This window comes from Canis lupus, chromosome 1 (assembly GCF_011100685.1).
Source record: "Canis lupus familiaris isolate Mischka breed German Shepherd chromosome 1, alternate assembly UU_Cfam_GSD_1.0, whole genome shotgun sequence".
Taxonomy (NCBI): Eukaryota; Metazoa; Chordata; class Mammalia; order Carnivora; family Canidae; genus Canis; species Canis lupus.
In genome coordinates, this window is record NC_049222.1 from 87,531,119 (window position 1) to 87,555,726 (window position 24,608).

The 24,608-nt window shown below is 42.3% G+C and overlaps 1 protein-coding gene and 1 long non-coding RNA gene across 16 annotated transcripts in view; one reads left to right on the forward strand and one right to left on the reverse strand.

Annotated features, from left to right (window-relative positions):
• Positions 1-9,392, reverse strand: part of LOC111096727 — a 130,907-nt gene extending 121,515 nt beyond the window's left edge. For 5 of the 6 annotated variants that reach the window (XR_005354185.1, XR_005354184.1, XR_005354187.1 and 2 more), the window contains exons 1-2: positions 9,282-9,392; positions 4,627-4,893 (exon numbers count right to left, since the gene is read on the reverse strand). This is a non-coding gene — a long non-coding RNA (uncharacterized LOC111096727). Of the gene's footprint in view, positions 1-3,139; positions 3,396-4,626; positions 4,894-9,281 lie in introns of those variants that run through there. The other variant, XR_005354188.1, reaches the window with a different exon arrangement.
• Positions 1-24,608, forward strand: part of TRPM3 (transient receptor potential cation channel subfamily M member 3) — a 492,032-nt gene that overhangs the window by 329,731 nt on the left and 137,693 nt on the right. For all 10 annotated transcript variants that reach the window (XM_038527093.1, XM_038527094.1, XM_038527095.1 and 7 more), the window contains one exon: positions 2,354-2,477. In XM_038527093.1, the coding sequence (XP_038383021.1) occupies positions 2,354-2,477 (124 nt within the window). The remainder of the gene's footprint in view (positions 1-2,353; positions 2,478-24,608) is intronic.

Below are 24,608 nucleotides of genomic sequence, written 5' to 3' on the forward strand. Positions count from 1 at the left end.
ACCCTTTAAGAAATTTGGCAACGCAGACATGATCATGTCACTCTCCAGTGGCTTCATTACCTGTGGGATAAAATCCAGAATCTCTAACACTATCTTAAAAGTCCCCCCTCCACCATGGTCTTATCCTCATCCCTTTTGCCGCACCATCTTGTTCCAATATTTCTTTTGCTCTTCATGTTCTAACCATACTGACCTTCTTTTATTTCCTCAAAACTAGGCTTATTCATGCTGTTTCACCTGCCAAGAAGGCTCTTAGTTAGCCCCACCATCTCCCTGATCATGCTAATGCTCATTTATTCTTCAAGTCTCAGATTAAACAGCACGTCCTCAAAGGAGTCTTCCCTGTACCCCCAAATTAGATTATATTCAACTGTCACAAATTCTCTATTTCTTTACTACTGTCAATCACAGTTGAATTGCTGGTTCCTGTCTTTCTACTCCAGTGTGTAAGCTCATTGAAGGTTGGGAGTGTATGTCTCTCATCTATCCCTCTAGCTCTGGCATGTACAACAGAGTCTGGTACTAAATAGACATCACTAGGCAACTGTTGAATGAATGAATGAATACATGAATGGTTTCAGATTGGTCTACACCTAAGGCAACAGAGTCCTCCAGAATAATTTAGTAATCTTGAGAAGATCTGGCAGTATTTTTCAGCTTCATCTAGACCATTCTCTTTTTCTAAATGTTCATGATATAAAGGTTCCGGGGCAGGGGGTGGGGTGGAGAAAGTGTAAGCCAATCCTCCATAGAGCTGAGTGACATGCCAGGATCCTTGGTATAATTCTGTCATGAGGAATGCACCCTCCTCAAAGCTTAAGGCACCATAATGTTCAGCCTAGTGGGCTCAGATGATCCTCACACAATCTTGGGGAAAAGAAGGCCACTGATAAGAAGATATCCTCAAGCCTTCCATCTGGCTTTTTTTTTTTTTTTTAAGCAACAAAAATTAGTCTACTTTCACATTAAAGCAAATGTTATTTTTTTAAGATTTTACTTACTCATTCATGAGGGACACAGAGAGAGGCAGAGACATATGCGGAGGGAGAAGCAGGCTCCACGCAGGGAGCCCGATGTGGGACTCAATCCTAGGATCCCAGGATCACGACCTGAGATGAAGGTAGAAACTCAACCACTAAGCCACCCAAGTTGCCCCTGAAGCAAACATTATAATTTGCTTCTCAAGTAGCCACAATGATGAAGAGAGGCCATGGTATAGGGTTCTTGGTGTAATAAGAGGCAGTGGTGCAGTGGAAAGAGTATTGGACAAGGAATCAGAAGACATAGATTCTGGTTCTGGCTCTGCCACTTATTTGCTGAGGACCTTAAGCATCCATCTCTTTTCAGCTAAAATACCCTTCCCTTTTAAATTCTATGGACCTTTGGCCTTCAGGGTTCCCATGAGCACCAAATGAGATAATTATATTTTACTATTGTATATAGGAGTTTCTAGTTCTTCAATTACAGAAAAAAAAATTATAAAACTGTAAAATGCTAGGCAAAGTATGATAATTTTGTCACTGGTCCTTGGAAGCAGTTTCATCTTCCTGATTTTGGACAGAATCTATAACAGTAAAGTGATTTTTCATTCCCTGCCATCTGATGGCTGGTAAAGATAGCCCTGTTCACACCAGGCTAGTTAGGGAGGGCAGAGTTAGAAGTTACAGCTGGTTCATCTTCGATAAGCATCAGGGTAGTGATTGGGTATAACGTACCTCCCTTGCTTTTCCTTGTTCTTCTATAGCATGAAAACTGTCTTTTAATGAAGCAGTCCATTATTAAGAGTCTGTGGGTCATACTCTTGTTGGCTGTAACACAGCAAATGCTTGACATAAATGATAACCTGAATCATAGGTCAGAGAAGCTCCACCTACAGGAAATGGTTTTAAAAGAAACATAAGTCCTATCTCTCCTCATTCATGCTCAAATTACTGAGATGGAGGCTTTTTCCATACAATTAGAGCTGAAGTTGACATTTAAAGCTTCATATAAGTAATACAGTAAATTTTTACTAAGATGCTAATAAGCAAGGCTTTTTAAAGCGGCACTTGAGGAAGAGGGTATTAGATACTGTCATTATAAAAGAAAAAAAGACAGAAAAAAAGACCCAAATTAATCTTCTGACTTTACTCGTTCAGGTTATGAGACATTAAAATGGATTTATTTTTAAGTGCGCTGTTGTTTTTTTAGATTATCACAGTCAAAATAACTGTGGTGAGAAACATACAGGAAGAAATAACTCCTGTCCAAAGCCGATCCTCACAATGCTTTCTTGAGTTCTAGAATATTTCTCAGAAACCTGTACTGAAGAAGAACTGGGTTGACCCATTGTTGACATTGTTCCTAATTGCAGACTTATCAACGAATCCCTGAGGGACCAGTTGCTGGTGACCATCCAGAAGACTTTCACGTACACTAGGACCCAAGCCCAGCATCTGTTCATCATCCTCATGGAGTGCATGAAGAAGAAGGAATTGGTATGTAAACAGCGTTGCCCACGAGTGGCAGAGGCCTCTCCATATTCCTTTAGTCCGTCGAAACATTTTCTTGAATCACACACCAACTGTTCTTTATTTCCAGCCAAGCTCACAACGTTCCCCAGGCTCTATTGGCTCCTGTAGCCTCCTCCCCTCAGTAGCAAAGACACTACTTTTTCTGCCCAGATTTAATGAAGTGTGTGTAGCTGGGTTTCAGCATCCTAGTGAAGCTTACCCTGAATGCTTCCGATTGCCTCCACAAAGGAGTGGAGGAGAGAAAATAGGTTTCCTCTGGAAAATGCTTCCCTTGGTGCTTCCCTTTGCTTGGGAGTAGGGAATCACTGATGGGCTTATTGTCAAATATCTTAGTGACACAGGGGCTGGGCTAATGTGCTAATCCATGCAGGTAGAAAAGGGAGTGACATGCCCACGGAATGCTGGAAACTTCTGTAGCTTCCAAAGTGTCCTCCAATAACTGCTGAAACATTCCTTACATCTGGTGCAAGTGTCTTGCAAATGTGGTATCATCCCAGAGACCTTCTGTTAGAGTGAACAGAAATAACACGAGCTAACATTTAACGAGTACTTGCTATGTGCCAGGCAGCACGAGAAATCTTTACATGCATTAACTTCTGTGATCTTTACAACTGTCCCAATGAGAGAGGTACCATTATTATCCTCACCTTACAGATGAGGAGATGCAAACAGACTTGATTAGTAAATGAGGGAGCAGGACTCAACACCGTGGCATTTAATCTCTGCGGGAAATTGCTTTTATCAGAAATTGTCTCATTGAATCAAATGTTGTACATCGCCCACTCTGAGCAGATTCCCTGCAGGCCTCAGCAAGCAAAGACTATCCTCAGAGGTCATTGGAGCCCGCCTGCTGACAGGGGAAGTTAAAAGAGCAGCTTAAACCTGAACAGAAGCCTTCCTCAGGTTTTGAATCACCCTAAGTCTGCGTGGGCATTATGGAATGATTATCTTTGGGGATGTAAGGGGGGCACTTCTCCTCCAGAGGGACACCAGGGCCAGACTCTGAAAGGTTCAACCACAGGGAGGCAGATAGGGTAAGGAGGGGCTGGAGTGAGCCGCTTTCAGCCAGTTCCCCCACTAAGCATGGCCTAGAGCGGTCTTGCTCAGGATGGTGTCCTGATGCCCAGGACAGCTGCTGACACCCACAGAGGCTCACTGTGACTGCCAGGAGGGAGGAGAGCAGGGAAAGGAGGCAACTTCTGAGTTTGAGAAGCCAAATATTTAGGAAAACAGGACTTGACTCAAGTAAGCAAGACCTACGCCCAGCAAGTATCCTCCATGACCTTTGTGAGAACCTTCAGCCCCTTCTGGGTTTTGCACCTCTAATCCTTGAGTGTCCATAGACCCAGGTAGTCTGTCCACTTTGTATAGAGAAGCCAGCACACTGATGAGGTTCACAGCCACGACTGCTGGTGCCCGCAAGGAGACTCAGTTCAACACTCCCTCTAGCCCCAGAGGGGGGCATGAACCCCTCAGCATGCCACACATAGGATGGGTTTCCTACTGACTTCATGCTAACAGTCAGTTTCCCAATGCCAACTGTGAAAACTTACCAGAACTATCCATTTCTGGGGTCCTGTAAATTTCCTAGAAAGGCAGTTAGGATTAAAATTCAAGGAACCACTTAGAAGTCATAGAACCAAATGAAGGTGAGTGGCCTCCCCAAGTGAAGTATTCTGCAGGACTATTCCCTGGGACTCTACCTAATAATCATTATGTTGCTTCTTCATAGCCCCTGCTGTAAAGGTCAACTGTATCTTAGTGACAGATATTTACTGCAAGATACGTGAGATATCCCTAGCTGTGGGCTAAGGCAATGCAATCTTAACAGGAAATAAGTTATCCTCTTCTCAGAACTGGGCAGAAATTAAGATTTTTTTTTAAATCACAAGAATTTTCATTTTGGAGGGACTGTTCATGTGCACAGAAAGCACCAGATGCTTTATAAATGATGTGGACATGAGGCAGGTATTGTTTCTCCCCTTTGGAGGCGAGTCGAGGAAGAAAGTGAGATGGAGGGAGAGTGGAGATGTGCACACCGCCAGGAGGAGCCCGCCGGGAGGGGGTGTCCTGCCGCAGAGCCCAGGTGGCTTCTACTCCCCAGGCTGCCTACCTTAGCACATCTCACGGCCAGGAAACAGCCACATGAACTTGGTGAGAACCTTCAGCCCCTCCCAGGTTTGGGGTGAAAGTTTCCACTTCTCAGAAGTTCACATGGAGCTCTTCCTCATTTCTGTAGCCTCCCAGTTGCATTTATTCCCTTCACAGATGAAGTGGGATAGACCATTCTGAGGTCAGTCTAACTCTTGCTAAGTTCAGTGAAGGGATCTGGTGCCAGAGCCGGGCTGACGTCTTTCTCACCCCCGCATCCTTGTAACTTCTGTAAGAAAGAATTTCACCAGGGATGTGTAATTAGCTTGTGAAATTCAGGTGCCTGGGCCACGTGGCCTCATGAAAAATACCCCTCGATGGGCCTTTTGGTGGTACTTTCTATTCATTCCATATTGTCCTTGGAGCAATTTACTTCTCCTCTTGGGTCCAAACAACATCTCAGAATCTGTCACCTTTTGAGAAGATACATCCCCCTAGAAAGCAGCCTCTGAGCTACGTTCCATCAGAGTTACCAAAAGAGAAAGAGATTAAATCTGTTCTCAGCAGCATATCAACTTGGAGGCACCTCGTGTCCTGTCACCCCCTTCCTCATCAAGAGGAGTCTAGTCAGGAAGAGCTCGGGACCAGGAAGAGGACCCCAAGTGGCAAAGCACAGTGTGAGGCTGATTGTATGTGTAGAAACCAAAGTCTTCTAGTTCCAAAGTGCAGGGCCAGCTCCTCGCCCCTGCTCTGCCTCCTCGACATCCTGTGCGCCCCTTCTGACCCTCCAGCCCCACTGCTTTAGCACATTTTCCTTCCACTCTGTAGTGAAGGAGGACCTCGCTCAGCCATGTAAGCCCCCCATGGTATGTGGGGCCCAGACCGCGTCCCAGTGGAGGAGGCCACTAGTCCAGAGACTAGTTCACCACCTTTGTGTCCACACTGATGGTTCCTCCCACCTGCTGTCCTTTCTCAGCTGCTGGACCTCACACGGGCCACCTTGCCACCACCTGTCAATCACACCCGGGAGTCAGGTCCACACTCAGTGCGGACTCTGCTCCCAAAACCAGGACTTTAAAATCCACTCCCAGCTCCAAGCACAACTGCCCTCCCTCCTCCACTTGCCACCATCACTCATTCATCTCAAACTTGAACACCAAGCTTCTCTGTGACTCGCTAGTCAGAGCTCAAACTTCTGAGATGATTTTCACAGAAGCGGAGTGGAATTGAGTGCAGTGTTCTCTGCCCTGTGCCTCGCAGGGAGTGCAGACTGTTTCCACTCTTCGCTGGCCGGGGTCCTTTCACTTACCCACCCCTCTGCCCCTGGGCCTGCTGCTTCTCGGTACCACTCCCAAAGCAGGGTCGTTTCATTCTTACTTGGGCCTCTAGTGATGCCAGTCGTCTCTCCTGCTCCCTACAATTGTGGAAACCTTGATAGTCTGACTGCCACTTGGGGACCTTTGCAATACCTATGACTGCCTTTATGGTATGGGGACACCAGCCTCTTGCTTCCTTCCCTCCACTGAGTTCTCCTGTGCTGTAGTGATTCTAAAGCCCAGAAGTGATCTTTGCAACTAGACTAGTTAAGTATGCTTATCCAGTCCATCAATTCAGGATGTACATGGGGGAAAATAAATTGATTTGTCCTTAAACCTCTTCAGTCAAGAAGCTTCTGGGGATGCCACAGAAACACAGTGGAGAGGTAGCTTGGGTGCAATCAGAGGGGACCTGGGATCGAGATGTATTTGGAAGATGATGGACACACAGCCTGCAAGGTGAAACTGTTCCTTCCTAGCAGCCAAAGCTGTGGCATCTCAATGTCATCACATTCTCACCAGGGGAGAGGGGGGACACCTTCAGGCAAGGAATAGCCAAGGGCTACTCTCAAATCTAACAGCCATTCTCCACTGACTGACCATCGAAAATCAGGCCACGGGTCAAATCTAACACACAAGCTGTGGTCTGCTGGCCCCTCTATACAGTAATGCCAGTTGCTTCCAACTGAAGCACAGAATCAATGACATCACTCATCTGAATGTAAATGTTTCGCTTATATTTCCAGTCTTAAATTCCATCGCTTTTTTATGGACCTTTCATGCTAAGGAAACCAATCTTCTTGCAGTTATTTTTTATTATTATTATTGCCTGCTTCCCTGCATTTTTTCAAACTTAGGGCTCTCTCAATTAGCCATAACCAATTGCCAAACACACATATGCCTATGAATGCACGAATGCACATGCCACATTCACACACATGCATACACACACACACCTAGAATACACTGCACTCCTTTATTTGCAGCTCTCTTGTGTACTTATCATTTATACCTTAAGTCATTTATATATCTTTGACTTCTCATGAAAGCTGTTAAGAGCAGAATCTGTGTCTAATTCATTATTCTGTTTTCCCTTCACTCACTTATCCCTTATCCCTTAGCAGCAGAGCATATACATAGCAGACACTCAATAAATCTTTATTTAATGGGTGAATAAATGAACGAATTCAGATGAATATACATTAGTGGGGACAGATACGTATTTAATATCTATAAATTGCCTTAAAATCTCCACTAACGCAGTGTTACATCTCCTTAGGGAGTCATAGATTTGGTTTATGGACTTAGGTTTGATTCAGGGCCATCTGCTTAAGTTGTGGGAGGTATTCTAATGTAGTGGTTATGAGGAAAAAGCTCTAGGAGCAGACAAACCTGAATTCCAGTTCTGGCTTTATCATTCAAGTGACTTAACTCCATGAAGCCCCAGGACTGACCACTTTAATAATACTTATGTGTTCTAGATCTACCACACTTCCTCCTACTGGTAAGATTATACTTTGATTCTTTAAAAAAAAAAAAAAAAGACACAGTGAGACAAAAATCATCATAGACCAAAAGATCAAGACTGGCCCAAGGGTTTCCCATGCCCTATATCCATGCCCTGCCAAGTACAAGGTCAGGCAGTCCCCAGATGTCACTCACACGGCTTCCTGTTCTTGCTTGACAGGCTATAGAGCTGGCGAATCTCCCTTAGACACTAGGGAAAGCCACAGAGAAGTGTGGTCCGTGTCTTTCCGATGAGTCCCTGGAGGCCAATGTCCTCTACCTTCCAATTCAGGGAGATCTGTTTCTTTACGAGGGTGTATTTAAAGTGTATGCTGATATCACATCACAACTTTGGCCGCATTTGGAAAAATGAGAGGCAATTCTCTCTACCTATCTTCATAGATTCATAAAAACTAAGCAAACATGACTTCTAAACAAAGAAGTTTCTTCTCTTTTTGTCAACAAGCCCCTTCTATCCAGGAAAGGACCACAAAGTCTGAGATGTTCCTTGCTTAGAAAATCAGACTCTTGATACCATGGGCAGGCAGCTGGGTGAGTGTTACTTGGCAAGTTAGGGTCTCAGCATCGTGTAGGAGATGCTCCTGAAGACCCAGGTTACCCTGAGTTACTAAGAATGCAGCATTTTAGCACGTGTAAAGAACATTGACACAGTATGAGGCTCTGAGGAAGCCCTGGATGACTTTCACTATAATTACATTTATTCTATGAGTAACTATAGATACTAATTCGAGTGTAAGCACAGATGTCTACACTTGCCCTTGTGTTTCCGTAGTCCTAGCTAAAATTGTTAGTTAGGCACAATTTGACCTTGGAAATCTATCATCCCACCTTCATATTCCAGCTTCCCTCTTTGCTCATCTCAATGGACAGAAAGTACAGACAAAAGGAAACATATACGTAACCTGCCACTGTCTACCCTGTTTAACACCAACAGCCAAACAAGCACAGTAGACTCCTATGATCATGAGGGGAGAAAACAAAGCTGCAAAGGAAGGAGCTTTTTAAGCCAAATGGCTGAGAGTCATAGAGTCATGTATCAAGTTAAAAAAACAGTCCTTTACAACACAGGGTTTGGAGAGAAATAGAAATGCTCTTTGAGATAGATACTGAATTGTACCTTACTTCTTTTAAGTTCATTTACATGTCATCATCACATAATTTAAATCTCAATATTTTAAATGAGATAGTGGGAAAAGAATGCAGAAGAAGTATAGCTCCCTTAAAAATGTTCTCCATATTACATTCTCAACACACAGTGGGTGATTGCAGGTTGATTTTTGAAGGTTCTGAAACTCTTAGATTAGAATATCATTTTCTAGGAATAAGGATGATGCAGGTTTTAGACTCCATTTGCTTGGCTTCAAATCCCAGATTTGCATTTAATGCATGACACTCAGCAAACTCTTTAATCTCTAGATACCTTTGTTTTTTCTTCCAGAGAATTATGTCTATTTTTCAGCTAACCAGAAAAATGAAACAAATTGGAGGAGTCCATAGAAGTGTACAGAAAAATCCCATTTGATTTCCATCCTCACTATCAAGGTCTCAGACTCTCTCAGAACCAACAGAAACACCCCTGAACTTTCCCAGCCATAGTCAGCAAAAATTATCAGTGGATTAGAGGCACTAGAAAAACACAGAAAATGCTCTCTCTCTTTTACTGAGAAAAATAAAATATTATGATAAATGAAATATAAATACACAAGAAACAAACATATTATTGCATTCCTACTTTAAGAGCTGACTTATTAAATATTATACCTAACAATTGTTTTGAGTTTCAGATCTAAGACAGACTTTCTAGAGACTGGGTTTCAGAGACTCCACATCTCACCTCTACTCTGCGTTCCACTCTGCCCTCAAGGCCAGGGTCTCACCATGTTTGCCTTGACCAATGGTTCCTGCTTGGCCAGTCCCTCCGTTCCAACTGACACTCAGCTGCGGAACACCTCTTAAAGAACAGCTCTCCTAACTATACCCTCCCACCCAATCAGAAACCCCCATTGTCCTTAGCAGTGTTTGCCAAAGTGAGGAATGCTGTTTGCATAAGAGATTGTTTCAGGAGGAAGACAAATCAATATTTTTATTTTAAGAGGCATGTTTTAATTTGCATTATATTACAAATAATGACAACAAAACACAAAACCATGACTAGTAAGCCTAAATAAACACAAAGTTTAAAGGGGAATCAATTCAAAGATCTGATTATAGTGTTGGTATATAGATATGGCGAAACAATGAAGACTGTACAAGCTAGACTGTTAGCTTGGAATTAAGTTTCAGTTCCTTAATGTAGTATTTAAGGCCTTTCCTGGTCTGGATCTGGTCTACCTTTCCAGCCACAACTACTAATACTACTAATTTTATCCCTTATACTTTAGTCTAACCAAGTCCAATTTTCCTTGAGGTAAAAGACCATGCCTTATACATCTTTTTGTATTTTGTGAAAGCTCTTGAATCCTCTCTTCAAATGTTAAATGTAGTAGTTTCTAGAAGTACTGAGATGGATTCTCTACCCCTACCCTACAGCCGATTCCCAGCTAGGAATATTACTATCCAAAAAGGAATACAGGGACCAGAGTTTTTTTCTGAATTCAATAGAGTAAGAATTCTTAGCCTTGTGTCTAAGAACAGCCATAAGTCTTCAGTAAGTTCCGTGAGTCCCCTGAAAATATATGCAAAATTTTGCAAGCATAAGCATATTATGGGAAGAATACATTCAATTCTCAGATTCCCCAGGGATGAATCACTCCAAAGAGTTAAGAACCACTGTAGTAGATGCCCTCCCATAGCAATAACTACGTTTGGACCACAGGACCCATAAACACTGCCTTTCGTTCCTTCTAGTCCCTCAGAGATACCCCATCTGAATGAACATTTAACCTCCAAGGAATTTCTAACTGTGTGCACCTCCACGTCTCTCATTAACAGTTCCTGTACACGTAAGCTCTTCCATGCTAAACAGTCAATCATGCATTTCAGGAAGCCCACAGCTTGTAATTGGGCTATGATCCAAAGATCTATTTACAGCTCAGAACCCACTGTCTCATAAAGCAATGTAAATAATAGAGCAAACTTCTGGTTTGCTATAAAGAGACTAAGAACAGGAAACCAGGAAGTGTACTTCCAAAGAAGAAAAAGATTGTCATCCCCTTCTCTGGGACAGGATGACCCTAGTCACAAAATTGTTCATGTATTCGCATTTTAGAACCTGTTCCTTCTTCCTCCCTCTTCCACCCCACCCCAGAAGCCTCGGATTCACATCATTTCCAGACTCTGCTTCCTCCAGCATCTCCTTCACAGCTAAATGCAAGGAGAAAAAGCGTTAACAGACGCTGGTTTAACCTTTCTCTCTTTTTAATTTATCTTGAGTTTTCTAACCCTTCCCAGTGACACTTCCTTTGACCAAAGGCTGTAGAACTCAAGTTTGAAAATTACAGCTCCAAGGGGCACAGGTGGTTCCCAAAGTATTTATTTCTTCCCACTGCTTGGATCCCATGGAATGCCCTCGAACCTGTATGCTTTGGTGTGGTTGGAAACCGTAGTGTTTGCAGAAGGGTGGAGGGGAAATTAAATGGGAAGGAGCAAGAGAGGTTGGAGAACGCAGGTTATTTGTAAACCGGGTGTCGAAAAGCAGGATGCTTTCTGTTCTCCCTTCCTTGCTAATCAATGTGTATACAGTACCTCCTGTCATGTGAACTCATTCACCCACATTTCCATCTATATTAGTATTTATGCTTCTTCTTATTAGGTGTGATGCCCAGTAAATGAATACATTCATCAAATCCCAAGGTTTCGGCCTGGGGCCATTAGCCTGAGGCAGATCACGTGTCACCCAATAGACCATTCTCCCAATGTATTATCTGCTTTCACCAAACCCCAGCCTTGACCGGATAAAATTACCCTGATCGAGGAGGACAAACATACACCGCATAAAGATGATCACTGCCGCTATCATCTCTATCATTTATCTTTGATTTTTATCTGCTCTACTTGGCTATTTTCTCCCTCAAAGACAATCTAAATGTCGTGCCTGCCAATCTCCTCCTTTATTTCAGAACTGATTTGCGTTGTTTTTTCTCCTTCTCATCTGGTCTTTTTCTCTCTTGTGTTTTCTTTATGCTCCTGCCCAGTTCCACGGCTTATGATCAACTGCAGCCAGGGCTCAGGCTCACTCTGGAGCTAATCTTCCTTCTTTATTTCCCTAATGACATGGCTAACATATCCCTGATCCCCATCCTTGTGGACCACAGCACCGGCCTCTGGTGGCCACACAACTGTAGTTTCCTCCCTCTTGTACTCCTCCTCCTTCCTTTTTTTTTAATTTATAGAAACATAGGCACATAACCCACAGAAACATAGAGGTTCGAGGTGTTGGGAAAACACAGGGCAGACAGAGGCTCCAACATTGGCCACATGTTGGAATCACTTGGGGAGCTTTAAACACACAAGCCTGGATCCCACCCCTGGCGACTCTCATGTCATTGGCCTGGGATGTGGCCTGAGTCTGAAAGATGGTAAAAGCTTTCTCACAGAAGAGAATACCTGCTTCTGCACCATTACTACTTACAGTTCTATGTCTTTCTATGCCTTTGAGCCTAGATAATTGTGGTATAATTTGTCACAAGGAGATGGGCTTAATTTTTTTGTAAAACAAAATTTCACCTATATGAAACTCCTCATTTTCCAAAGATGCCACCAACTGAAGTGTCATGATATATTAAGAACAGGCCTGGTGGGAGGCTGGAACAGAGAAAAAGCATAATTAAGTGAAATTGGCCACAATCAACTTGATTTTAAATACATATCTTCCTCTGCTTGCAGCGGGGTTACACCCTGATAAACCCATCATAAAATGAAAATATTATTAAGCCAAAAATGCATTTAATTCAGCTAACCTGCTGAACATCACAGCTTAGCAGAGCCTATCATGTGCGTGCTCAGAACACAATAGCCTACAGTTGGACAAAGTCATCAAACACAAAGCCTACTTCATAGTAAAGTGTTGAATATCTCATGTAATTTCTGGAATAGTGTACCAAATGTGAAAAACAGAATGTATGGATTCAGAATGGTTGTCAGCATACTGGTTGTTGACCTCATAACTGCAGGGCTGACCAGGAGCTGGGACTGCATCACAAGAAATTGTCCTAACATATATCACCAGCCCAGAATGATCCATATTCAAAATTCAAAATCCAGTTTCCACTGAATGCAAATCACTTCCACACCAGAATAAAGCCGAAAAATCGTAAATTAAAGCTGGGAACTGTCTATACTGGGATCCCATTCTCCAAGTGCTTGGCCATGACTTCTAACAGGTGTTCAGAAGTTGGGGGACTTCACTACCACCCCAAGGGCTCTGTATATGCTCGCAATGACCCCTTCAGTGATCAAGGACAGACAGGAAGAAAAAGGTGTCGCCACCTCCTAGAGAGCAGAGAAGGAAAGGAAGTGGAGGACGAGGAGTATATTAATCCCTAGCCTGCCAGTTGCTTTGTAATTTTATCTTCCCCACAACACTAAGAGACAGAATGTCCTCCCTATTTTTACTGACTTGAGATCAGTCAACTGATAAGTGGCATGGTCGGGGCTCCTCCTGCCCTCCCACTCATTACCATCGTCCATTCAAAGACCATTTCCCTGCTTCTTCTCTGAGAAAACACCAAGTGTCAGATGACATTGATGTGGTGGGAGGGTCTAGGGACCCCGGGACCTTGGGATGGGAGACCACAGTGGCTTCTGAGTGGGCCAAAGGCAAGGAGTGGATCCTGTCACCAAGCTGGGCCGCCTGGCGAAGGACATGAAGATCAAGTCCTGGAGGAGATATATTTCTTCTTCCTGCCCGTTAAGGAATCTGAGATCACTGATTTTTTTCCTGGGGTATCTCTGAAGGTTTTGAAGACTATGCTGGTGCAAAAGCAGCCCCGTGCTGGCCAGTGGACCAGGTTCAAGGCATTTATTGCCATCAGAGAGGACTACGGGCGTATGGGTCTGGGTGTTAAGTGCTCCAGGGAGAGGGCCACTGCCATCCGTGGGGCCATGATCCTGGTCAAGCTTTCCACCCACCTATGTGGTGAGGCTACTTGGAAAACAAGATCAATAAGGCCCACATTGTCCCAAGCATGATGACCAGCTGCTGTGGCTGTGCTTGTGCACCTCACCTCTGACCACAGGGGCACTGGCACTGTGCCTCAGCTCCTATGCCCAAGAAGCTACTGATGATGGCCGGTATAGATGACTGCTAAAACTCAGCCAGGGGCCACACTGCCACCCTGTGCAACTTTGCAAAGGCCACTTTTGATGCCATTCCCAACACCTACAGCCGTCTCACCCTGACCTCAGAAAACAAACTGTGTTCACCAAGTCTCCCTCTCAGGAATTCACTGACATTCACTGACCCAGGCTCCAGCTGTGGCCACCACATACTTTATACAAGAAAAAGAAAGTGAATCAAAACCAGTTACAAAAAACAACAATAACAACAAAAATGAAAGCAAACAAACAAAAAACCCACAAAAAAGCAAAAACAACTACCCTACTTCTGACATGGGTGAAATAAAGTTCCCTCGCCACTGCCCACCAACCTCATTCTAGGTAGGAGCCAGGGTGGTTTCTACCCAGAAGATAGGGAGCTTGCAGCTCTCCGCCTCACCTGGAGGTAGGCTGACTTGGGGCCCAGGAAATAAGGTTGGATTTTTCCTGGCAGCATGTTAACCTCCACAGGGCCCTGGCTTGGGGGGAGAAACACAAATTCCACCAGTCAATTCCAGCAGGGGCTGCACAAATGCCAAGAGCAGAGTGTGAGTCCTTTCATCAGGTTCCCCCACCCATGGAGCCAGTGGAGAACAACAGAACGTTCCAGAACCACACCATCCTGTCAGCTAACAACACTAACAAACCATCAAATGCCAGGGATTTGAACAGGGGCAGGCTACCTCACCTTAACGAAGTAGCACCATTTTTTTTCCAAATCTGTAGAGGACAGGCTGGTAACAAAGGGAGAGATCTCATTACAAAGTGGCACTTCCAGGGGCACGGGGTGCAGGGTGCAGGGGGGAAATGATAGACTCTCAAGAGGTTTTCCCTGAGAATGACTGCCAGGACTTACACCCGTGTGTTTCCTTGCTGTGGCACTGGTCTCTCATCTCAGCCACTCTGGGTTTCTTTGGTCTCTGGCATTTGCTTGTACCCTTCCTTCTGCCTGAAACTCTTTCCCTCTAGACTTTGCGTGGCTGGCTCTTGTCATTTTTCATACTCAGCTTGAACACCCCCTCCTCCAGGAAGCCTTCCCTGACCACCCTATGTAAAGCTCTTCCCCCTTTCCCTCTGTTGTTTGTTTTGTGATGGCGCTTGCCACCCTGTGCACTTCTCCCATTTATTTGTGTTCGCATGTGTTTGTGTCTGCACTTTTAGACTCCCTGAAGACATGTCTCGTCCAGCGTGTCACACATCGCTAGATAGAAAGTAGATGCTTGATTTAAATGTCTGCTGAATAAATTCATACACACAGCCCAGGTCTGCCATATTTGATACTGTATTTTTTCTCCCCCTGCCCTTTTATTTTTTTTTCCAACTACTATTTAGGGAGGACTCTATTTCAGACCCTCTGCTAGGCACGTTGCACATATATTTCATTTGAAACTCAAAATAACACTATGTGATAGGTGTTATTTCTCCAATTTCACAGATTAAGAAACTAAGGCTTAAGACATTAGGTTTCTTGCCTAAGCCAGCATCATAATTGAAACAGCCAGCCTTCAAGCACAGATGTGTCTAATTCCAAAGCTTTTGCTTTTCTCACCCTCTGGCTCTGTCTCTATGGGGTGGGGTTGGGACAGGCAGCAAAAAAAAGACATAGTATCAGGGAGGATGAGTAACCTTTCCAAAGACTGGAACAACAATGCGTCTCATTTATCTCTCTTCCTCCCCTTGTAGTTGTTCATTCCTTCTCCCCACGCCACCATCTCACATTGCCAAAAACATGCACATTCACTGGCAGGAAACACAGAAATGATCCCTGTCAGAGATAGTGCTTTCTGGAAGCCTTGAAGTCAGGAAGTCACTTTGAACAGCAAGCTCCTTTTCCAGGGCTTTCTGGAAATCTCTCTATATTTCCAGTCCCTCCATACACCATCCTCAGCACCTGCACCTGCAGAGAGCTGCCCCTACAGTGGCGGAATGCTCTGGAAAGGGCCACTGTGCCCGGATAACACACCCACCGGCATCCCAAACTCAGGACTCCCAGGGGCCGACTGCGAGTTCCATTGTGGACAAAAATGGGGGCATGATGATGAAGGAGAGGACCCCACCCTGACTCCAGCAGAGCCTGAGATTGCCAGGACCCATCACTGGCCTTTGTGTGGCTTTAAATGCCACTGTTCCAGCTCTGCCTAAGACAAAATGTTTCTCGACAACCCGATTTCCAACCAGACCTCAACCATCTGCCATCCAGGAGCCGTAATCCCTGTCTTCCTCTTTCATTGGTCCTCAGAAGATCTCCGTCCCCACTGCAGCTGTTTTATCTCCTTGTGTGGGTTGATTTTGTCACTCTGCCAGCTTAGCGGTGCTTGGTAGCCTTCTCAGCCCCAAAAGGGTAAGTCAGAGGGCTCAGAGCGCAGAATTTTCCAAACCTCCTTATAATATGCCGGCAAACTCCCAGATGCCCTGTGGGCACGGGCACACAAAGGGGCGGGAAGCAGAGCAGATGCCAAGCACAGCACACATTGTACACAAATAAACATGGGCATATGCAGAAAGCTCACTGCGGGAAAATCCAAGCAGGAAATGCATCTTTTTTTAAAGCCAAATCATCACACATGCCAATAAATTTTGAGCATTGAACAGAAGTCCAGAAGGTATGCGGGAAATGCTAGTGGCATCCATGGGGTGGGCAGGTTGGAACGTTCTAAATCACACAGAGCAAGCTAAAGTCTGTTACCTGCAATACTCTTCTGTTCGACAAACTATTTTTGCAGTTTTTCATTCATTTCTTGAGTGCCTGCCACATACCCCGCAGTATTCAAAGGGCCCAGATTACAGCAGTACCAATCCTCATACAGCGTGCATGCCAGTGGGGAAGGGGATAGTAAAGAAATAAAAAAGATACGGAATGGAAGAGGCAATGATCTTGCGCTAATATATCAAGTACCACCAGGATTAAAGACTTGCCACCAGATTTAGCAGGATGGATTTTGTTGGTGACCTTGAGAAGTACAGTTTCAGTGGTGGTATAGAAGAAAATCCTGAATGCAGCACATTCAAGAGAGAATGAGACTTGCAAGGAGTAGAAACATGTGAGACTAAAAAATGCTTTGGAGGAATTTTACAACTTAAAAAAAAAAAAAAAAACTGGGGAGGCTGGAGAACCAAGATCAAGGGATGGTATCACAATAACTCTTGTCCATAAAAAAATTCTGTGACTTTAAATGTTTACCCTCTTCAGTATTGGAAGAGGCAGGGTGGAGATTTTGGTAATTATCTTCATTCTCTTTTAAACCCGAGAGAAATGACACTGAAATACTTTTGGCCTAGAGGCCACTGAGAAATCAAAGAGATTGAAATAATAATATTTAAAAGAGAGCATTTACTGGGTGCTTATGAGATACTAGTAAATTATAAATATTCCCTCTCTTTCATTTAAATCTAAAAACCACCTTAACAACTAGATATTATTGTCCTCTCTCCTCTTTAAAGCTGAGAGAGGGTAAGTGATTTGCCCAAGAGAACAGGGAAGGTTAAGTAGCAGCTTCAAGATTTGAATCCAGACTTGATTGAGTAAACGTTTTGAGTACTTTCCACTTCTCTCTACTGATGTATGGACTGGCTTTTAACTCTCCAGCCTAAAAATCTCACCTCCCAATGGCTTGATCACATGGAATACACAATCTAAATGACCTCTGGGTCTCAGCCAGCACTGCTTTTCTTGGGTTCCATGATTCCTTTACAGGGTCAGAGTCTTCTTCCCTATTTGAATTACTTTCACATCTCTCGGTGAATAACCATCTTGAACTTGAGTATGAACATAGCTTTGACCCAGTTCATTTTTTCCATTGTAAAAGCAATACATGGTGATTAAAAGTAAGTTTATTATTGATTTAGAGACTACCACAAAATAAAAGGAGGAACAATATTACCCACAGCCCCAAAAGCCACCAAAGACTTTTGTTAAATTTCCTTCTAAGGTAGTTTTTTCCCTATATGTAAGTTTCCAGATTTGTTTGAAACACCATAGTAATTATATTTATATAAATATATTTTTTTGGACAATGAGGTTTTTTGTTTAGCATTAAAACACTTGCATTGTTTTATATAATTCATAAACATACAGTTTTTAAGGTTAAAATCATTCATTATTTCACAGTGGGATTCCCCTACCAAAAACATTAGGTTAAATTTTAAAGTCAGGAAAAGACATAAAGCGTGCACCTAAGCCCTCCTACCCATACTTTCAGAAGAGAGTAGATGTCTGGTTATAAGGATAACAGAGACAGTGCTACCAGTAGCTTCTTTCCTTTCCACCATGGCTCTCAAACTCATTTTCTGTAAGATATCTGTCTGGGCAAGAATTCACTTTGTGGTCATCCTATTATCAAAGTTACAAATTATCAATGTTATGACCCTATTGAAATACTTGAAAAACCTTTGGGTTTAGTAGCATGCCAACACCACGTCTACCTTAACAAAGCCTTCCTCACCATTAAAATTGCACGTGAATACGGTTTATGAGCACCTACTGAAAACTGCCCAATATTCTAGCATTTGAACAAAGGATGATTGTTAAATATGATAATGCAGAAATGGCCTTATTATTGGACCTTTTCAGTCATGAAGTTTATATAATTAATTTTAATTCATGTAATGTCAAAACATTTTGTTGGGCAACTTGCCGAGTTGGGCATTGTCATGTTAGACATGGTGGGATTTGACCTTAGTCAAAACCTACTAGAGAACCTTTATCCCCTGCATATGCAGTCCATGTGAAGGAGCCATAGGATAAGAAGAAATCATGAACAAAAAGAAATATGAAGACCCAGCCAACACTTGACATCGGTGATGAATGCAGCCTATCACTGATGTATTCCTGCCAGTCTTAGCTTGATTGAATTTGCATTCTCCATGAACGTGGCTCTGACACTTACCCTGGAGAAAGTCCCATTGTAAGTCTCCTGTTTGCTGAGTATAATTCAACTAGCAAGGTTATCTCCATACCAGCTGTTGACCAACAAAACAATGACCTATTATTGAAAAGTCAATAGTTATTGAATAGTTCGTCTTTATTCTTAATATGCAATTAAGACTATGTCAGGAACAGAGGTAGAAACCAACTAGAATCACCAGAGAATCCCCCTTTACTCCTCCTCTCACATATGCTCTAGTTCTCTTTTTGTCTTTGTTTTCCTTTTGAATGGTTTTGCAAGTGGTGTTACCAATAAATCTATGTCTGATCAGAAGTGGTTCATTTGGTAAAACATGACTGAAATCGAACTATTGATGAACAGTATTTTTTTTTTCTTTTCTGGACAATTCTCTAAAGCAAATAAGAAAACAAAAAACATCCATTTCTTCTTAACTGCTTTGTCTCTCACCAGTATTTTTCTAAATTACTTTTCCTATGCATTTGGGAGGAAGAAATAGAACCCTTAAAGTTTGGAGGAGCCAAGATACTGGAAAATGTGGGGAAAAAATTATTTTTCAGGAGAGGACATACTCACTAGCTCAAAGCCTAATTTTAAGTAGTTTACAGCCCCCATGACTATCATTTATTCTGACTTGAGAAAGAGTAACTACTTGGGGAATGAAGGATTTACAGTAGCAGTTGTTGGAACAACTGGCCCTCAGCCTGGCCAAACATTCTCCAGAATTTATAACATAAAATTGCCGTGTCAGAATGAGCCTCCAGGGAGCTAAAACAACCAACTGACAAGCTGTTCTGCTGCCTGTTAAGGCGGAGCGGGGGTCTCTGTCCTTCTGGATCCCAAAGCATTCAAAGTTAGACCAAGTATTTAAGCCCCAGGGGAAATTACCTGATCATCTCATCATTCTGGCATTTTAAAAAAACAAAAAAAACAAAAAACAAAAAACAAACACAGACACAGGACAGTTATTCTAGCTACCGTGGCCCACTTAGCTAGGATTATGAGTTACTCCATAGGGAGTTAAAGGACACCACAGCAAGAAAAAGAAACTGTAGGGATCATTGAGATTAAATCAACCCATTCAGTGTACTACAGGGGAAATCAGGGCTTTAAATAAAAACTATAATAGCAACAGCATTTACCGAACACTTTTCTAGGTGGCTGGGTTTTTGGAGCCCATTATCAAGCTAGTTCAGTTTCTCCAAGATTTTGTCATGATCTTTCTGACTGTGCTATGCATATTAATTCACTTTTCTCACAACAACCTATGAAAGCAATCTTTTTTAAAAAAATTTAAATCCAATTTAATTAACATATAATGTATTATTAGCTTCAGAGGTAAAATTTAGTGATTCATAATCTTGTCAGTGTCATCATCTGTAAAACAGATGACATGCTCAAGGCCACAGAGCCCATTAAATGGCACAAAATATTGTATGGCCACCTATTATTATATTATCTGTAACACGTTATTTCATGATAAAATACAATGTTATAACAAATTTATGTTATATAATAGTATTCTATGTTGAAACTTATAAAAATGTATTTCTCTAGAAGGTTCTATGCATCAAATATTTTATTCAAGAGTGTTGCAATCCATCCAGCATGCATTGCTGAGGCCAGTCAGGAAAAAATAATATGCCATATCCCACATAATAAAAGTCCTCTTATTTCAGTAAATAAGAAATAAATGAATTGAAGCATCAACCTTGCATCTGGAGAAGGTGTTCAGAAAATATCTACTAAATCAAAATCTGAATTTTACCTTAGGATCAACACAGTGGATCATATGGGTCGAGAAATCATAGTTTCAACACTAAGATCTAGACTAAATGGCTTTGGATGTGAACTACCAACTGGATGGAATATTTGAAATAGGAACGATTCTGGAAAATTCCATGTGTGTAGTTAGCATATTGCTTAATGTGTATATATAATGTGTGTATTAGATGTGTGTCAGTGTAAAATGTGGAATGCTATTTTTAACTTCTTTGGATTGACATTTAGTCAAATATTTCTAAAAGTTAAAAACCTGACCATTTAAAAAGCTGTAGGTAAAACCCAACAAAAAACTGAGCTGGAGTGAAAGCAGGAGCATCCAAAATTCTTTCACAAGTCAGCATAAGTAAGTTACTAGTGATAAAGATGAAGTCTTCCCCCTGGATTCTATCCCAGTTCCAGAAATACCTCCTTTCCTCTTGCATATCAGAAAGTATGGGATCGATCACTTTGAAAAGGTACATTTAGAATGCTTGTTTCAGAAAATGGCAAAAATATCCTTCTGCTTTAAGGGACTTTCAAGTTCTTTCCCAGCCTTTGCCACATAGGCCTGGGTGGTTCTGTCACTGCTTAGTGTGTTCAATGAAGCAGGGCTTGAAAGCAATCGAAAACTTGAGTTGATTAGACCTCTACCAGTAGCCAGTCTACTTGAAATTACAAGCTGGACTCCTTGAAATGAAACCTGTCATACCGAGCAAAGCTGTTGACTGCCTGTCACATCTGGAAATTCTTAGAGAAATTGAACTAGCCTGACAGAAGGACTCAAAAAAACCAAACAACCGGGAAAATATTCACGAGCCTCCTCTTTTTTTCGCAGCATCAGGGATGCTAGTGGCCATGGGCTGTCTTCCTCGTTCATTCTTAGAGGCATGATGGTCATGCTTTAGTTGTCTTACTTACTTATTTATTTTTTGTAGGCTCCACACCCTAGGTGGAGCCCCACACAGGGCCTGAACTCATGACCTTGAGATCAAGACCTGAGCTGAGATCAAGAGTTGGATGCTTAACCAACTGAGCCTTAGCGGCCTTTTTTAAAAGTTGATGAGTGATACTTGATAAGATAGTGTCTTGAGTAAGTAAAGGATTTGTCACTCACATGATATTTCTTCTTTTGGAAAAAAAAAAAAATTCTTCCCATTGCCTGACTTATTCTAGGGACTGCCTCACTTCTATCAGGTCTTAGTCTCATGGAGTTATAGTGTCCATGAACTTGGCCTTACCTACTGTTTCAGATTAACGGTATAATTAGGAAGAGACACTAATGGTGTCATGTTCTGAAATAGGCTCTACTACCTAATAAAACCCAGGTTTTTCTTTTCTAAGTGGTAAATAAAAATAAAACCCAGTTCCCTTTCAAGGAATTAGAATTGCCCATTGTACCTAATATAAACCCACTAATTTTCATTTTGTTCAAAATTTCAGGGACCCACTAATTTTAAATTTTTTCCCCATGGCTAAATTAAGCTTCACTTAGCTGCCAAAATATTCTTTTGTTTCTTGCTATGGACCACTATGGCCAGAAAAAAGAATATATCTCAGGCACATTCTTCTTGTTTTGTGAAACTGTATTTATTCTTTTAACTAGTTTTTTAAAGATAGATTATTTTTATTTTTTAAAGATAGATTTATTTATTTATTTGTTTGTTTTTATTTTTTAAAGATAGATTTATTTATTTATTTGTTTGTTTGTTTGTTTACAAGAGACCCATAGAGCAAGGCAGAGACATAGGCAGAGGGAGAAGCAGGCCGGGAGTCCGATGAGGCACTCTACCCCAGGGCCCGGGCATCATGACCTGAGCCAAAGGCAGATGCTAAACCACCGAGCCATCCAGGTGCCCCTAAAATGGTAGTTTTTAATCTTTGAACTGAGCTTTACCCTAAGCTATAGTTCCAATTCCATAGAAACAAATATCTATGTAGAACCACAGTGTCACTAAACTTTAGTCTAAAGTGTGAATTAAATTGTATGTTCTCAGTTATCCAAAACAGGAGATAAAGAGAAAGTGATCCTAAAGGCAGGCACAGTACATGAACGTATACAGATATAGATAATATAGATATATTCCTAGGCATGTGTAGGTATGCATGAATATATTATATACAATACCTGTGTGTGTGTATCTGCTACATATTGACTAGTAGCCTTTAAGTGGGTCATGGTGCAAGCAACTGTGCAGTGACACTTTAAAGATCCCTAGTTAATATTTTACCTAAAGACTCCTAGTAAATATGTGTGTATATATATGCACATATTAATTATTGATTATTAGCTATTGTACTATTATATATTTATATAGACTATTAAATATAGTCTATATGTACCATATAGACTATTAAATATAGTCTATATATACCATCAAATTTGGTAGTATGTGTGCATGCACATGTTAACTAGGAGTTTTTAAATATATATATATACACATATATACACAGTGTTTATGTGTACATACACTGTGTATATGTGTATATATACACAGATATATATACACATATATACATAAATGTGTGTGTGTGTGTGTGTGTGTATATATATTTCTAAGTCCTTGCAGGATGCCTTAATATTTCTGGGAGGAAGGAATAAAGGAGAAAAATATAACTGAAAGAAATGCAGGGTTTGTACGAGAAAGGGACTCAGCATTACAATGTTCCTTGAATGTTTCCATGCATCTACAAGTACATCATTTAAGCTATGTGGTGTTTCATGGCAATGGGCCGATAAGGAAGAGGTTAAAAGGCAGAGAAGCGTCTCTCACTGATGTCCAGAAGTGAACGGCAGAGCAGCCGACTCAAAGACAGGTGCTGGACAGGAAATAGTGACATTCTACTTTGCACCACTGTCGCCTCAATTAAATGCAGTAGCTTTATAATTGCTAGCTAAAAATACACACCTCTGCATGCCATGCTCCCATGCCTATTTTTGGGAATTTGACTTTCTTTAGCAGCTTGCTTTATTCCATGCCCATTCTTCTGTTGGGCACCGAAGGGAATTCTCTGTTCAAAAAGCAAAGTCCAAAAGAGCTGCTGATCAGTGACAGATAACACCTGTCTGGGATGATCTGGCCAACCAGTGGGTGCTCTTGCCAAAACCATAGAGAGGAAGTTCAAGGCTGAGTGGAAACCGTGTCTTTCTGTGGAATCGGGTTCTTCTTCCCCTCTCCTCTGAGTTGGTGGTTTTCCAGGTAATAAGAGATGAATTGCGACCTTTAGAGAACCCTAGGGAGATGGGCCAGCCACCATGATTCTTTCTTTCTGCCAAGCTTTTCTTTTCCTTCCAGCTCACTGAGTAGGCAACTGCCCCCCAACAAGGGGAGATGAGGCTCCCATGATAGAGTAGCTGGTCAGGGGGCTTGGGAGCCATCGGGCTGTAGGGCTCTGCAGCACCAGCCCTTCTTCCAGCAGATCTGCGTGGCCATGGGCATCAACTGTGGAACACTACCTCGACCTCAGTGTGGCTGCCAGTAGTTCTTCTGCTCACCCCCCCCACCATAGAATCCAGGCCATTCTAATGAGCCATCTGGCAGAATGAGTGGGGACGCCTTTAGGCTGGGTTGTGTCTGAGAGCAGGGCATGGGAATGCCAGCTCTGTGACTTTGAGTTGAGTTACTTGACTTTCTCAAGTCTCAGGTATCTCTACTGGAAAACAGGAATGAGGACACTAAGGGTAATAGGGAAGATTCCATGAGAGTCATATGTATATCGTGTTTAGAGGCGCGCCTGCACCCCACAGCTGCCGTTATTATGAAGGGCTCACTTCCATTCCCACTTTAGGCAGATGTGCTGATTTCACTTAGCAGCTGCTCTCCTTAAGAGTCTAGAAATGTTAAATTCCTTATTCCCTAAGCAGGGAGGAACAGGAGGAGCTGAAATAAAATTAATTAGAAAATGTGCCTGCCAAAAAAAACCCATGACAATACCTAATTTATCTAAAGATCTCTTATACAGAAATTTCAACTGCTCTGAACTGGGAAATAAGAAATGGAAACAAACAAACAAAAAAAGACTTATCTGAATGTCAGCATTGGTATCAAATAATCTGTGCACTAAATCCCACATGGTCATGGGCACTAAATGCCACCGAAAGCCGCACTCTTCTGCTCCAGCGTAGCCTGGTTTTCCTGCCCTTTGCAGCCAGAAAGCAGGAAGGCATAATGAATGAGCATTGTCAGAAGAGTTGGACGGAGTGTCCAGAATCTATAAATAGCAGATACAGGATCTCTAAACATGAGAAGGCTGAGCCATTT